General features: G+C 39.5%; 1 protein-coding gene across 3 annotated transcripts; it reads right to left on the bottom strand.

Moving 5' to 3' along the window:
- Window positions 1-1314: 1314 nt before the first annotated feature.
- Window positions 1315-9428, bottom strand: LOC122326600 (protein sprouty homolog 3). Of its 3 annotated transcripts, none has more exons than XM_043221617.1 (3): window positions 8872-9428; window positions 8465-8661; window positions 1315-4544 (listed from the first exon to the last, which is right to left on the bottom strand). In XM_043221617.1, exon 3 carries the CDS (start codon window positions 4474-4476, stop codon window positions 3631-3633), a length of 846 nt encoding a protein of 281 aa, XP_043077552.1. In that variant the 5' UTR covers window positions 4477-4544; window positions 8465-8661; window positions 8872-9428; the 3' UTR covers window positions 1315-3630. The 3 variants fall into 3 exon arrangements, with proteins under 3 accessions (XP_043077552.1, XP_043077553.1, XP_043077551.1); XM_043221618.1 differs by having other exon boundaries at window positions 8465-8630; XM_043221616.1 differs by lacking the exon at window positions 8465-8661 and having other exon boundaries at window positions 8872-9427.
- Between the last annotated feature and the right edge of the window lie 8490 nt (window positions 9429-17918).

The following is a 17918-nucleotide window of genomic DNA, read 5'->3' as shown; positions in this document are numbered from 1 at the left end:
GAGGTCAGAATGGTAAAAGATCAACCAACCCCATCCCTTCTTGCTCTTTATTAGCTGGGTTAAAGGTTAAGAAAGCAAAAAGCATCCCTCCAGAGTCAGTTTCATCTTGAGTGAAGAAGTCTTTTCTGATATTTAATAGTAGGCTACTGGTGCACAGTATCCCATGTTGCATTTTGATGAACTATTTCATAACCACTTTTTTGAACACATCTTTAAATGGAACAACCAACACTAAATTACAAACACTAATTAAAAAGCATAATGTAAAACAAACTACATGAACTCTAGAGTAAATCATGCGTGTTTTTATGAGCCCATTTTGAATATGCGCATATATTTCAGTCTGTTCCTCACATAAAGCTATTGTATTTGTTCTATTATATTTAAACGTCTTTTAAAAGGGATTTATGCTGTATTTTTTTATATTTCTGCAATTAATGCGGTTTGGAATGAAAAAGGGCAAATGTATGATGACAGAATTTTACATTTTTTGATGAACTATCCCTTTAAGTGAGTTAAATAAATGCTGCCCCATAAAAAGGTGCGTCTGTGTACTCTATATCTTAATGTACATACACATAAAGGAAATACTGTACCTGTATTATTTATGGAGCATCATCTTATATAGACAAATCCTAGAGAGAGGGTGAGATATTGAGATATTGGGGTACAGACTTAATGCTTCTGAAGCTCTGGGAAAATGAGGCATGGTAGTGTGACAGGCATTACACACAAATAGTGATTCATACGCTAACCTATACACACTCTCACACTTCTGAAGCAACTCACGCTCTGTCTCATAGAGTCACTCACACACACACACACACACACACATCTCTAGTCCCTCTTTTCCAAGGCCATTAGTACGAGATGGCCTTGATTACTTATTTATGAGGCAAACAGGCAGAAGTGCGGAGAGTGAAGTAAAGAGACAGACAAAGACCGGAACCCCTCTGCACTGAAACTAACATCCATAAGTGTCCACGCACATATATTTCCTACTTCACAGAATTTTTGTTCTTTCTAAACAGATCACTCATGCACTTAATAACTCCTTCAGGCATCTGCAGAATGGCAGTGTGTTTGCACTAGTGGTAAATACTACAAAACTACAGAGGCAACTATACTCAGCAATGCAGCTGTGGGTATCACTGGCACTTTAAAAGAGGTCTTATAAAGAGGCATAGCTCATTAAAGCTAAAGATGAATTTTACCTTCCCTAACCATCTCAAAACATTTTCACATTTTCAAATTTATACATTGGGTATAGTCAAAACATTTATAGAGATGTAAAAACAAGCCTTGTACACTGAATATTTCAAAATGTTTTATTTATTATCCATGGCCTTATGGCCACACCCACCAGTCCACTCTGAAAAAACTAAAATCATCATGGGTCTTTTCATTTAATTTCTTTTATCATTCACCCGAAATAAATACATAGCTTTCCTTGCAACCATTTAAATAAATATCTGTGGCTTTATGATAATATCAGCAAAAAGTGTAAAATGTATATATTTATATATATAATATAATATATTCATTTGTATAGATTTATATATATATATGTTTATATATTCTTCTTTAACTCTTTTACAACTTACAAGATGCCAATTGTACCAAAGCAATACTTACTAATACAACATGGTGAACTTTTAGTGGTTAACTCAGTGACTGTGGACAGCACCAGTTAGGCATTCTTGTAAATTGTATGTACCTACACACTGAAACCCCACATCATGGACCCTTCTTAGAGAAGCCATTCTTTTGGGATGCGACTGTGGAGGAGAGGTATCTTTTTACTATTTCATCCATGAAAGCTTGCCTGATAGTAATGCACATTTTCTGCTCTCATGCCAATAAATATTGTATTGGTAGAAAAAAATATATATATGATTGGCTCTTCAAGCTTGTATGAAACCTAAACCAGTATGGCATAGCTTGGTAATGTCATTTAATTGTGGAAAGGTATATTTCACAATGTTTATTGTCTGAACACCACATTTAAATCAGTTTTGAACTAATTATTTCTGTAGCAATTTATTATAATTGAGATACATGCAACCAAAAAGAGCCGAATTATTAGGATGATTTTGTAGGGTAATTTATGGTACTGCAGTGGAACATGGTGCCATGCACAAGGGACCTCTCCTCCACAATACAAAATCAGCCTTATGGTTAGTCTTAAGAATTAGTCAGGTATCTGACAAGGTTAATGTCCAACAGTAATAGAAAAAATGGTAATAATAACCAGATTAAAACAAATGGAATAAAAATACAAATACAATAAGAATTCTATGTACATACAAAAATATAGCAAAGGAACTCACAAAGATGTGCATATTATTGGGCAAGAACACACACACTTGAAACAGATTTCATTCAACTTGCTTCCCAGTTTTAGATGTCAGTGCATCTGTTTCACCTTGTTCCCAAGTGTTGTATTCTACCTTGTTCTGGCCAGGTGACTAAGCCCTTGTCTCAATACAATCCCTTCTTCCTGTCAGATGACACAATAGTCTCCATTAACCTTATTTCCTGTGAATCATTCAGGGCCAACCAGAGAAGATGCTAATGTCCCATGTATGGCATAACTGGGGAACCACAATGGCTTTATTTTGCTGTTACTGCTCGGATCTGATGTTAACCTAAAGCATGGTCCTACAGATTGTCTGGTCAATTTGTCCAAGAGCTCTCAAAGTAATGGCTTCTATCTCATCCTGAGAGCACTGTCAAAGTTGGACAGACAGTCCCTTTTGATGTTTGGTCTCACAACTTGGTTGGATGCAAAAACAGTCAAGGATCCTATCGCTGTTGTTGAGCAGTTGGAAAGCACAATGGGCAGCAGTGGAAAAGAGAGTTGAGGATGTAAGAGTGCTTGGGAGAGGTTGGCGTCAGGCTGCCCTGGGCTGGAAACCTGACCAGACACTTTATCTTTCAGAGTAGCTCCTCTAAAAATAAAAAGAGAGGCTTCTGCTGACAGCAGATGCCGGCCTGAGACTGCACACACATACACACATGCACATACAAACAAATTTTTTTCCTTCTTCTTCCTCACCACACACTCATGCACACAATGTCTCTCTTTGCCACCTCTCTTGAAACACATCTCTCCAAGGTGAGCTTATTCTGATGTTTGTATGGTCCCATTTTTGGTGTCAAACAGAATTGACTTACGCAGTTAGATTTTTTTTTTTTTTTTTTTGGTTGGGCTCTTCTCCCTAACCAGTGCCCTGTATTTGTGTAGAGTCTAGAGTGAGCCAGCTTGCTTACAGTTTTTTTCTTTCAGTAAGGCCGAAGAAGACACACTCAGCGCTGACTTCCTGTTGACAGCTTCCCCTGGCTAAGCGATCCTTTTACCCAGTACAGCCTCTGCATTAATTCTGATAGCATACTCCTTGTATGTTACATACGGTTCACATTACCCAACTCTATCCTGGAGCTCTAATAAATAAATAAATAGACATGGATTTACTAAAAAAAGAGTGAAGTTGGATAAATGATGATGGACATGATGCAGGGATGCCTGATTGGTTTAGAGCAGGTCAGTTCATTTAGCAGAATTCCCCGGCTACTTCAGCATCAGAGGTGTCTCCTCAAGGGAGGATTGCAAGAGGCTCATTCATGCTGTCATACAGGCTTCTCCAGGGTTTTACGAAAGGGCACAGGGTTGGTGGCAGAGATCTTGCGGCACACAGCGTTGGTGTTGCTGCAACGGCAGCCGGGACGGGTGGCACGATCATAGCCACGCTGGCACAGACTGAGGCACAGCTTGGCAGGAGGGTAGCAGCACAGGCAAGGCAGGCAGAGTGCCAGGAAGGCCATAGCACTCCAGCGGGAGCAGGCATGAGCTGGGGCGCAGGAACACGGTCGGTCGGCACAGTTGTCCTCCTTATCTGCCGAGCAGTGGTAAAACAGACCCTTCACACAGCACAGACAGGTGCCATACTCCAAGATGTTTTCTGCAGAGCACAAGCAGCGCTGGCCACAGGTCCAACAGGAGGGCAAATTACGAGGGGCACAGCACTCCTGGCACTTGCAGCGACCACAACGTTCACAGATGAAGAGATGCAGACCCAAGTCCTCATCATCTGTCAGTCCTTTGCCCAACGACTCGGGTTTCAAGTCACCCTTTGGCTGGGACCTCACCACAGCTAGACCAGAATGAGAAGGCGTTAATCCTGCAAGAAGTCTCTGGTCCGATGCAGCACTGCCACGGGACATGGAGCTCACGGTACTAGAGCGACTTAAGTGGGCCAAGTGGGAATGTTGATGCTGACTTTGACTGTGGGACATCTGAGGATGCCGTTCATCATGTGGATAAAAGGCAACCTGAGAGGCAGGCTCCAGTGCCACAGGGCGATCCACATAGTCATTATTTGCCCTTATAGCACGGATCTGGTCAATGGACAATACAGGGACCTGCTGAAGATCCAGGCTTTCAGGGTCCATCCGAAAAGGTGGTACTGGATCCATTCTTTTAGGGCCACCAGGATAGGGGCTGAGCTGCAAGGCTGACCAATATCACGGTACATCGGATAAACCTGTAGTAAGAAAAGAATAAAACAAAGTCATCATTGTTAGATTCAGAATGAAAATGCAATCCTTTAAGCATAAATAAAATGTGTAGGTGCAAAAAAAACAAATGTTCTCATGAGTCCTTCTTTTACTCCTTTGAGATGGTCCATGGCTAAAGCTACGGTTATTATTAGACACAGAGGATGGAGAGATAACGCTATTGACATCACACTGTAATTTAGCATCTGGACAACACAGCTGTTGACACAAGGGAACGGAACCAGAGCAAAGAATTTGACAGCAATGAATTGTGAGAAACAGGGGAACCCAAAAGACTTAGTGTCAGTGTCCTGAGGTATCTCTTCCTCAGCAGCTTGGAGGAATTTGCTGTAGCCCCTCCCTACAGCCCTTCTTTTGTTAAGCCTTATCCTCCATAAACAGGAACAACATGGCTTTTGGAATGTGCATGGAAAAAATCAGCATCCTGGAATTGAGAAACATGCTGCTTGCATTATTGGATGTCATAGCCGAACAAGACCTTGGATTGCACTGGATTAGATAGCAACGGGTTTAGCTTTCTTCCATCGAGATGTGGAGAAGTCCCCTTTTGATGTTTGTCAGACTCTCAGACAGTTTCAAAAGTCAATATGTGATAAGGATAAATGCAGCCTATGAAGAGATTGGACAAGAAAAGAGAGCTGTGTCTGACATAACAAGCAACGGAAATCCATACACAACAGCAGTGATTAGAAGAAGCAGTGTCTGCTCCCAGTCCCCCAAGCATCCGGGGCACAGTCAGCTGAATTCCTGGCAAGAGCCCTAAATGCTCTCGCAAAAAAAGGTAAGATAGCATCCTCCCCCACCCCCTCTGCCCAACCAGAAACTCAAGATAAGGAGGCCCAGGTCGGAAGCACAAAATGCATTTGCAAATTACACAGAGGAGGAAAGAGAAGTCCTGGAGAGTAATTGCATCAAACCCAGCAGAGAGCTGTAGTCAGGTCCTATCAGTCCATCTAATTGTTGAAAGGGGTCTGCTGTTCATTTCCATGAGCTCATTATTTGGGGCCTGACTTCGAAAACAACATTGGACTTTTAGTCTCGCATCTGCAGGCAAGCCAGAGAGGAAGTTTTGGGTTAGCTCATCTGTGTCATGTCAGGCACTTTTGGTTGCATATTTGTTTGAGCATTTGCACATGTCCTCTCCATGTGGTTTTCCTCAAGTGTGTCAGCACTTGGGAGCATTTATCACTCGCGGCTACACTGGAGTTTATTTGGAACTTTCCACTGACTTGCAGTGCTCTTGTGTAAAAACAGACCCAAATTACACCCCAAAACACTGCATTTCCTGGGCCCTGAGAAATAGTACAAAGAAAATTTCTAAACTATCTCTTTCTTTTGAACTCCCCACTCAACAATAACTCCTTCCACAAAAGTTCCTCCCAAGTTATCATTAATGAAATACTCTTTTATTCTGCAAGCTACTTCCTGTGAACCAGTCCATTTGAAAAGCCACTATCCATTAACAAAAAACTGCCTCCCACCAGCGTTCCCCAACCACCTCAATGCTCATTTTTTCAATGAATATGAAAGGCTGTGAAGCAAAAGACCTTAGCAGAAGCTACTATATAACAGCCCTCAACATAATCTTCCACTCCACCCAAAACCAGCAGCAAGGGTGCCAAAGGATCGATAAGTCACACTCCAGTGGCATAGAAAGCAAGGTGCTGACATCAGGAAGCCAAGCAGATCACCCTGCCACTCAAACCCCCCAACAAAGTGCACTCTATGAAGTCCCAGAGCACTCTTTAGCCCCACGTGCCCTAGACCGCACACCAGGGCGAGGCTATACCGGAGCTGTGGACTGGTTTATCATGTCTCTACAGTGGAGCTTGCACAATTGTTTTCTCTAAAACAAATAACTGCTACTTAAGTGCCTTCCAAAGTGCTACTGGCTGTTGTTTAGGGAACATTTAGACTTTGGACGTGTTGATTCAAATCTGCTTGCATTGTGACAGTGTACACTAAGATATTGATTGTATTGTTCAGATGAAGTCTTCTCATTCGTAAGCTCTTACCATCACCTCTTAAAAGCATTAAATGAGGAAGCACCTAGCTGAACCTGATTTAGAGTACAATTTCTTTTAATGGGATGATGATAGGGATTGAAGGAAAGAGGAAGGTTAAACTACACTACTTCAGCATTCACTATGAAATAGAGCCATTTAGAATAGCTATCCTAAAGGTAGAGTTCGGGATCTGTTTCTGCAATCCAGCATTCATCCAAAGCATATTTTCCCCCGTCCCACATCTGAAGTCTCCATCCTCTATTTTTTCACTGGATGGTTTTATCATTTAAAAGGATACGCTGTATCTGACTCTCCAAACTTGATAGCATATCTTACATAGGATGAAGTAAAGCAAATCCAATAACCATTCACCACTAATGGCTGTCTGTATTTCTTTTTTTCTGCTTTCAGGTCACAAGAGCCCTAGCTGATCCAACTTTGTATCACATGTAAACCACTATAGTAGAGGGAATAGACATGCATCTAAAATAAATAGATGAATGCAAGCAAATAAAAAAGTAAAAGGAGGATGCACATGAAGGAAACATATTCCAAGAAAACACCTGTCCCAGGTTAAGACACACTTTAAGTCCCAGGACCATACACAGGACTCAGAGCAAGAGAGAGACAGCTGCATTTGGAGCGATAGAGAGAGAAAAAGAGGGGATAGAGGGCCATGTTTACTCAGCCCTGCCTGCCATGAGGGGTAACCTGAAGACAGGCCCCTGCGCTTTGGGAGTATCAGTGCTGAGTGAGCTGTACCTCGCGGCTCTGCCCCGGGGCTCCTTGCGCCCGTTACCTTGCACACATCCTTGGCCAGAGTAATCCAATACAGGGCAGGAAGAGGATGAGAAGAGCATATTATTCATAACAGTCACCACACACCACTGACTGAGAGAAACTTTAAACCTCTTTAAACAGGGAGGAGAGAACAGGCAAATGAGAAAAGGCAAAACATTTGTCCCGTAAAGGGTCGTCCAACAATATTGGATGAGCTTTATGTTTTTTCAGCCTGTTTATTTATCAGTGGGTGTGACCATCAGGTGAATGAGGTGCTGATGCCAATCGGTTGTTTAGGGGCTGATGGGATGTTGGCCAGTGACATCATGCTGTGGTGCTATTTTAAAGCCTCCAGTCTCCTTTCATTGACCCCTGCTGCTGATGATAAGCATCCAGCAGTTCTACGGCCAGCCATCAGGCCAGTCTGACTTCCTGCAGGCTAACTGTCATTAGAGATATCCATTTTCCATTTCTGCCTTTCTCTCTCTGACTCAGATAGAGTGGCAGATTGGCAATTGCTGACTGAGGGTTGATTAGCTGGTAGTCACAAGGGGTAAGGGCTGAGGGCTTCACAGAGGGCATATATACGCTCCTAGAGCCCAGACTTAACTGCAGCTGGACTTGAATTGTCAGGCACCAGGACCCTGGGATCTGCCCCACTGGCCCCTCTGGGAACACAGTGGGATTGAATGACAATAAACTGTATGAGATTCCGGATGTGCCGAATCCGACCCCCAGGAAGGACTGAAATAGACACTGCAGACCAGCAAGTTTGGGTGAGAGAGAAACAGAGAGAGAATGAGAAGAGGAAGGGGAGGGTCAGTTAGAGAAAGAAGAAATTTATAACATAATGCGATATAACAAAAATGACTAACGAACTGCAGTGTAAATGTAAAACACATGACAGATTAACAGATTAATAATAACAAACTAAACTATTATAACAATATAAACTAAATTAACTTACAGAGTGATGAAATGTGGGACAATTTAATACATTTGAACCATTGTGATTGTAAACTTATGCCATTCACAAAATTCACTTTTTTTTGATGGCCTCTACTTTGAGAACTTAATCACGAAACTAGTTCCAAACGCACAGAAACTTTGCAGTAGACTGCTGTGTGCAGCGCTGTCCCATGTCCTTTCGCACTCAACTTCCAACCTCTCCATCAGCCTCTGCCAGCACAAACTGGGTAGTATTGACATCTCCGACCTTGAGGACAATCAATTCCATGCCTTTATGCCCGAAGCCCTGTGCATTGGCTGGGTCAGAGTAGGACTTGAGTTTAGAGCACTACACGACACACAGAGATCATCTCTCACTCGGATGATATTCTACTCCCATTATATGTCAACTAGATTATATTTCATTCAAAGAACATCTAGAACTAGATCTAGAGAATCTCAAGAGAAAACTATCTGAGCTATAAAAAACAGAGAGAAAAAATAGACTAAAACCGATTAAGACTAAGACTGAAAGAACTTTAAATAAACAAGTGCTTACCCCTAAAAGGAGGGAGATCCATTTTGCGCCAAAACAGTATTTTATGTTTGTTTGTTTCTTGTTTTCTTTCTTTCCTTTATGTTTTCTTGAGCAGTTTTCTCTCTTCTTCCTCCCAATGCTTCTTCACAACTGTCCCACACGTGCAAGCAATCCTGGTTCCTCAGCGCTCAGTCATTCCCTCTGAAGAACAGCAACAGCCTTTATCAGGGAACAGCTAGAGCACTGCACGTTCAAAGAGCACTCAGAAGAAAGACACGATTCTTGTGGAAACGAGGGCAACATGTCACACGGAATATCCCAATTTATTTGAATAAGAAACAAAAATGTCCCCGGGGCAAAGTAACGGAGAGGAGCTTTGCTTTTCAGAAGTACTTCCACATAACAGTGTGGAAAGAGCTATGTAGTTTGTCTTCTATTAGTATGAGCTGAAAATGTGAATGTTGGATTGTCTCTCTCAGACTCCCTGTCTCTCTTTTTCTCTCTCTATCTGTGTACGGTCAGCGCTTCCTGCTCGTGCGATCATCCACTCACTCCCAGAGCATGTGTGTGTGTGTATATGTGTGTGTGTGAGAGAGAGATAGAGATGGAGGGTGGGAAACAGTGAGGGAGAGAGGGAGGGAGATGGGACGGGGAGAAGGAGGAGGGGTGGTTGGATATGAATGGTAGAGGGAAGGAGGCCGGGCAGAGGGGGGTTGGGGGTGAGGGGGTGGGTTTACTTGGTTTTGCTGGAGATAGTTAATGGCTAAGTGGCATCATCGGGCTGAAACCCAATCTCTCATTTTCTCCCCCTCAGGAACTGTTCTATATGATTCCCTGAGCTAAGCCTAACAAGATGGACAGAGGGAGGAAGAGAACAGGAGATAAAGAGAGAGAGAGTGAGATGAAGACACTGTGAGATGGACAAAAAGAAGGAAGATATGAGTCAACAATATGATAGGTGATAAAAAACAGTGTGGGTGAGAGATGAGAAACACAATAACTGACTATAGCTTGATGGAGCAACATACATCGTATCTTGGAGCTGTAAAGAGACGAATGGCTCAGGCAGCATTTTGAATACATACAGTATCAACAACTCCATTCTTGCTGATCTTACCATGGCATATACAGTAGCACCAATAAGTATTTGGGCACGTTCATATATGCAGATTCAGTGCATTAGAATCATCATATCACACTGTAAATGAATATGCACTCTATTCAGCATGAAGCATGTAATATAATACTGTAATGACTATGACACCTGTGTGAACTCAAGGAGAACCGACTTCATACATTCACTACGAACCACTTTGACACTGATTAAAAGAAATTAATAAATGGGCTTAAAAAGTGAAGTTAGCCCTAAGAAGCATCACACAAATTAAGTGTCTAAAAGTGCCCATAAATGTTTAGGGTCACTGTATAGTGGAAATAAGTGCACAGCAGCCACATTTAAAAGAGAAGAACAACAACATAAGACCTTGAACATCATGGTTAATGAACATGAACTGAACATGGAGGTATATGAACATCATGTGCCATTTTTTACTCTAAAAGCTTCAAGTGGTTGTAGACTCAACATTTGGGAACTCACTGACCCATTCTGATATGTTTGTGCCAGCTAGCAGCTGTCCTAGAGCAGGTTACATCCTAGAACAGTGAATAATTCAGTGTCTCAATCGAGTGCATGACGGATTGGAACCCAGCCCATGTTCCTTTCCACTTCACTTCAGTCATTGCCAACAGACAACAAACTGCCTTATCATAATGGCAGTGAAATTATCAAGTAAGAACAAATGTAAATTTAAATGAAAGTAAGAATATTTATGGTCTACAGTGTTGAAGGCTTTACAATTTTTCCTGCAATGAAATAAACAAAAGGATAATGTGAATGCACTGACTGGAGCATAAACTATACAGGATATTCATATGTGTTCATGACAGACTATTGATAGCACATGGAAGGTATCTCCAAGGTAACAGGGCAAATTTTGTGTGTATGTGAGCATATGTGTGTGTGTTAATGTGAGTGTGTGTGTATGTCTGTGTGCGTAATGGGGCAGGAAGAGGGGTGCTTCCTGGCTTCCTGTCGAGGGAAATAGCTAGGATAGCCAAACAGTGCAGAGAGAAGAGAGTGAATCGGGTTTCTCTATACTGAACACACTCAAAACACATGACAGAACAGCTTCAGCCCCAAAACCAAATCTCTTGCTAATCTACATAAACACAGTGAAATTTGTTTAATTTGTGTTCTCTCAGTGTGCTAGGAGATGAATGTTAATTTTCTGCAACACTAACAATAAAACATTTTTAATGGTATCTGATTCTACTTTTGTCTAAATTCTGTTCGCGTCTGATTCTACTTTTTATGATTTGTGGTCTCAAAATATGCAACTGTTAATAAAAAATAAAATTATATTATATCAAGAAAAAATATACTCAAGTTTAGCAGTTGGATCAAAATCCAGTGCAATTAAAGTTACCATACTTAATCAAACCTAAGTAATAAACAATAAAAGCCACTTGACTTGACTTGACTTGATGTTACAATAGTTAGTACTATAATTTAACATTCAGTACAGTAAAGACATTTTACTGTTAAGCAAGTTTTAAAAAGTGTTTTTTTACTTTAGAAACTCACAGGAAATTAAAAAACAAAAGAAAACACTCAGGTTTCTTTTCTAACATACAAAACGTTTATATTTTCGATTTCTATTTAAAATAAGAACAGACGAATCAAACTGAACATAATTTAGATGGAAATGCATGTTTATTTAGGGCTCTAAGATGGAATAAATATTTGAATTCATTGTCCTCAAACCTATTATCAAATGTTTTACATTATATACCTAATAACCTGTTGTTGGTGGTGGTGTTTGCAATACAAAACTTCATAATTCAAAGTAACCTGATTAGATCTTTATAAAGATCTGTTTCTGTGATATGGGAGTGAAGTACACGTTCCCCGAAATAATACATTTATAGCAATCACGTAAAATTAGTCAAGTCCTTTTTATCTTCTTCCATCTGTATGATGCAATAGCATGTATCAATCTCACTTTTTATCAGTGTGTGTGTGTGTGTGTGATGGGAACATTGACTGGTTTGCGTTTTCCCCCAAGGCCTGCCACTGCCCCAGCCCGTGGCGATCATACTGCCAGGGAGAGAGAGAGAGAATGAGAGAGAGAGGCAGTACTGGGCCATAGAAGGATCAATGTTAAATGGCCTGGTTAATGACCGGCACACAGCTGACAAAGTCATTCATTTCTGCCGGCACTATGTATTCTGTGTGTGCGTGAACCAGAGCAATTTGCACGTTTGCCTATGTGAAACACAAACATGAAAAAAGGGAGGTAGAATTAGGACAAAAAGCAGAAAAAGAGAACAAACAGGCTAGAAAAACAAAGTAAAGCTCAATGGACTTCTGATGTTAGGGGCTGATAAATAGAGAAACTGAGAGTGCTTGTGTGAATGTGCATTTGTTCTGTTATGACAGTGTTAGTATAAAGATCACTTCCCATGTCAAAGCACCACTGCAGATGAAGCTGTAATATTGAGTTACAAAACACCCCTCACTCAGGGCCCTGCCTCATCCAGATCACTTAAAGGGATAGTTCACATTAAATAAATGAATATTCTGTCACGATTTCCTCAGCATCAGCCTGTCACAAACCTATATGACTATATAGGGTACAAATGGTGAATTTTCGAAGACCATCTTTTCCATATAATGAAAAGCCAGGGTTGGGGAAAGTTACTTTTAAAAGAAATGCATTACAATATTGCGATACTCCATAATAAGTAACTAATTGTAATATTTATTTACTCTTTGTGGAAACTAATGCATTACTTTACTTTTGTATTACATAATGTCAACTGGGATGGTCTTGATTATTTACTTAATAACAAAACCCCCAAAACAGAGTAAAATAACTTCACTTAAATAAACTTGTGTGTTTTAAATTTAAAAGTGTTACTTGAAAGAAATAATGTGATTATGCAAGTTGTTACCCCAGCACTGAAAAAAATCACACAATATCAAAGTGTCATAAACATATACTTATAAAACATATACATATACTATCCACGTATATTGAAATACCGAAGTAAGCTATTTCTTGTGAATGTGAATGTGCAAATGTTGGCAAATGTAAATAACTAATAACAAATGTAATAAACTTGTGTGTTTCAGATTACGACAGTAATTATATTATAGCAATTTTTTGCAGTATGAAACAGCATGGACTGTTTTCATACAGTTAACATAACTGGAAGTGACTGACACCATGAAGACTTTATTTTTTTATTTTTTTAAAAAAGGGTCCAGAAAAATAGACAGAAATTTAAGCTGTTATTTACTGAAAATCATCCACTATAGCTATCATTGTGATGTGCGGTTTTGACTGATCTGATCTGATTCACAGAACCCCTTTGAATGATTTGTTCATCTTAAAATTGAAAATGAATCACTACTATGTTATTTCTGTTATGTTATAATCACTACTATGTTATCTCTGCATCCTTTTTGAAGCTTAATAGCCCTATTCATTGATGAGTGACCGCTACAGCGTTCAAAAATTGTGCTTTTGTGTTCACACAGTCACACAGTTTTATAATGACACGAGGGTGAGTAAATGATGTTTGCGTGAACCGTCCCTTTAAATGAAACCCCAGAAAACAGAGTGAGCCATTCTTGCAGATTCCTTGAAGTATGATTTTTAAAGCGGCCTTAACCCCACACACTCAAGCGGAGCTTATTCTTCCAAACAACTAGTCAAGCCCTCTCATCCTCCTGCTCTGTACCACTGAGCTACGTAAACACCACCATCTGTATCTGATCAGAATTAATGCCCACCCCCCTCCATTCTCTCCATCTTCCCCTGCTGCCCCTCTCGCAGCCTGGTCCCGTACACACATGGAGATACTTACAAATCATCACCCCATTACATGGACATGAGCAAAGATGTGAACACACACACACACACACTCATACACATACACAGACACACACATCCGCAACCCATCAAAACACACCCCAAACTCCTCTCGCAGCACACAAACACACATACCCCGTCCCCCCTTCGCACCACGTAATTGTCGCTAATAGTTTGGGGGTGAAGTATCCATATTCCATTAAGTGAAGCAAGCTCTCTGATTGGCCGAGCCGCCGGCCCCTCGGAATAGCCGAGCTGGCCGACAGCCAGAGGCTCATTTCCTGCCGTCCTGAGAGCCTCCAGCCGCTCCCGCTGCAAATGCACTTCCTGACTATGTATAAAATTTTTATTAATGGCCAGGAGTGCATCAGCAAAGGCTCAGCGAAGGAGAAAGAGAGAGAGAGGATGACAGAGATGGATGGAGTGAGGGGAAAGACAGCATTAAGTATGATTGAGCTCTGATAGAGGGAGGGAAGAAGAAGGAGAGTTTCCAGAATGCCCTTTTAAGAACATCTTTAAGACAGTGCAGACCTGCCGTAAGTGTCTGTTCGTTGTCTCATAAACAGATAAAAAGAAAACAGAAGAAGAAACGGGAAGATAAAATGAAAGACAAGACTTGATGAATGAGAATGAGAGACAAACACATTGAGACACCAGTATGTCCTAATAATATGACCTCTTTATGGGGTCAGAGACACCGCTGAATGGTTTCAACTGTCAAAACCTACAAAAATAGGTATATGGACTGAAGGGAGACTGAGGGAGCATGTGGAAAGATAACACAAATGAAAGCAGTCGCTCACTTTTTCTCTCGGAGAGGTCAGGAGGTTTATGATCAGAGATAGAAGATGGAAAGGAAATGTCTAGCCAGGCCACACCCCCCGTCAAAACCAAGACTTGACAGACAAGCACATTTCTTAAGAAACTCCAACAGCAAGGAGGAATAAAGGTCAAGTGGCTGAGGGAAAGTGGCAGCCAGTCTAAGAAAATGAAGGTACTTGCTCGTCCCAAAGAGGTCTCGGAGTCAGGAGAGTTTGTGTATGTGAGGGCTCAGGGTGAAGGGGGGCTCCAGTGACCCTTGACAGGAGCCCTAGTTATAAGAGCAAGGGGGTCGACAGGTCATATGAAGTAGATAGGCTGAGACTTTAAAGGAATAGTTCATGCAAACATGACGATTCTGTCATTGTTAACTATGGCTTGGTATTGAAACAAATTTCATGATTGGATTAAGTCAAAGTTCTTAATTCAGTTTGATTCATTTGGATAAATTCCCAGCACAGTTCAGCATCATTTTTTCTTAAACGAATGTACCCAAGTACCCTCAAGTAGTTCCAAACCTGCATGAATTATTTTGAAAAAAGTTTGCAACCAGGCTGTTTTGGGTCACCGCTGACTTCCTTAGGGAGAAAAAAATACTATGAAGTATGAAATGAATTGAATCTTTTCGAACTCTTAAAACTGCATGTTACTTACACATATGTGGAAAAAGAGGTAACACTTATGTTAAGGTGTCCTTGTTACACACGTTGTGTGTAGAATTAACTATCCATAATTAAATGCAAGTAACCCTAAGCAAAACTCTAATCCTAACCCTAAACATATGCATATAGTAATTACATGTAGTTAATTAATATCACTCAGTACCTAAATGTATAATTAAATTGCAAAAAACACATTTTAAAATGAAGAGTAACCAAAGAAGTAAAATAGTTTAAATGTATATTAAATGCCATTAGTATTAAATGCCATGGGTAAGGCATATGTGTGTCTTATGTAATTTCATAATTATTTTGTAATTAAAATTTGTATTGTCTTTGAAATAAGATTAATGTCCTGACAAACATTTATGGTAAACTAAAATATTTCATGACATGCATTTCAATTTGTAAATATACATTTGTAAAGATAAAGTCGCAATTTAGTACATTTCAAAACATAATAATTCTGTGTACTTTAAATGTTTATGTTAGTCAACACATCAAAGTTGTGTTAAACATATTTAAAGCTTGGCAAAAGATAATAAAAACAATAATTTAAAATGTACTTTAAAGCAAAACATTAAACTTGACATCATAACAAAGGGTACTTCTCTTCTATTCTATTCTATTCTAATCTATTCTACTATATATTCTATGCAACTGCAAATGAAGTTCAATATAGTTAAGCACACTTTTTTTTATAAAGAATACTAAAAGTTAAAATAAAAAAATTGCTATTTCACAATTTTCTAGTAATATGTGTAGTTGTAAATTTAAAGGTAATGTGTTATTTAACAAGTGTTTGTTTGTCAAAAAATTCTGATTACATAATCTGATCTGCATAACTTTTAATGTTAAGTTACTTTTAATGTGTTATCCCCAACACTGAAGAAAGCAGAAGATATCAAAATTTCATTAACACGTATAGGTTACTATATACTTTATTTTGCAATACTGAAGAAAACTATATCTTGTGAATGTGCAACGCTGAGTTGTTATGAGCAGTCAAAAGTAAATAACTAGAATTATAACAAAGTGGGAAGCACTGTAAATAGCAAAATATAATAGTAAATATTAAATGCTAAATAGCCATAACTCTGTCATTGGGTCTGAGCAGACATATAAACACTTTTTATTATCTGAGTATTGCAGGTTTTTGAAAATGTAAGCTGTTCTTGTAGCTCACTGCTGTAAATAATGATGATTGGTGATATTTTACGTTAATGTTAATTAGGAGTCGTTTACAAGGCGAGAGAGCTGAAACCATTTATTTGCACGTAAGTTTAATATAATTTGTGATTCATAGATTTTACATGAGAAAGAGAAGCGTACACTTGTTTTCCGTTCATATGTTCATTCTATCACACATATACATTGTATATCACACATATACAAAAACATATCCAATATTTTGCACACAAAGTTCTTTCGCCTTTCTCACTCATAATTGCATTAATTGACCACCCACTGACATCGTGTGACAGGAGGCTGGCCAGTGATTGCCAATTCCAGCTGCATACAGTGTAGAATAAAGCTATTAATATATGCTGATGTGACAATGGAAAATGATGTTGGTGATGGGATCAGTCATTCTGCAGAGGAAGCTGAGGGTGTTCTGCTGACATGATATGCGATTATGAATATTAATTATTGAAGTGCAGCAAGAAGTGAGGAAATATGAACCTGGGGCGGAAGCACTTCTGTCTGAATCAGTCTTTCACACTGCTGAGTGTAGAGTGGACAGGGCCTAATAGCATCCACAAAAACTTTTGCTACTGTCTCTTTTAAACACTTTCAATATGCCCTTAGCTCACCCCAAATATCTATCTATCTATCTATCTATCTATCTATCTATCTATCTATCCTATACCTGTAACATTTTACACCCTACAACCCCTAAAATGTATGTTGCTATCTTAACTGTATTCAGATATTTTAAAATAAACAATGTGTTTGACTTTATTGGCACCTGAACTGTATTTTTGTTGATGTCTTAAACTTGTATTTCATTTTTACTTCTAGAACCCAGATTTGATAGAACTGCACACTCATCCGAGGCCTACCTGTTTCACATCGTGATTACCTCAGATACGTTCTTATATCACACAGCTTTGTTCATATTTGGATGAAAACCAGGAGTTTTGTGACTGTCCCAGCCACTGTCAAAAAACTGTCAAGGTGCATAGAAGTATGAACGTTTTTTTCAGAATACAGTGGATCAAACCGTAATGTTATGAAGCTACGAGAATACTTTTCGTATGGAAAGAAAGAAGAGCAAACACATTTTGCGTCCAATGGATACTTTCCGAAATGGAGCTACAGTGCTGTATCATTGAATAAAGTCATTGTTTTCTTTATGTACAACAAAAATTCTCGTAGCTTCATAACGTTACAGTTGAGTCAGATATTCAGTATTTTGATGATGTCTTTCATATTTTTCTTCACCTTGACAGTGCAATTGTTTGACAGTCAATGGGACAGCCTCAAGCTGATTATTGACAAAATTTCATTTTGGGTGGAGTAGCCCTTTAAATCCTTAAAACCTTTCATCTATCTATCTATCTATCTATCTATCTATCTATCTATCTATCTATCTATCTATCTATCTATCTATCTATCTATCTATCTATCTATCTATCTATCTATCTATCTA

The sequence above is a fragment of the Puntigrus tetrazona genome, chromosome 21 (genome assembly GCF_018831695.1).
Source record: "Puntigrus tetrazona isolate hp1 chromosome 21, ASM1883169v1, whole genome shotgun sequence".
NCBI classification, from domain to species: domain Eukaryota; kingdom Metazoa; phylum Chordata; class Actinopteri; order Cypriniformes; family Cyprinidae; genus Puntigrus; species Puntigrus tetrazona.
This window is presented reverse-complemented; position numbering and strand designations above follow the sequence as displayed.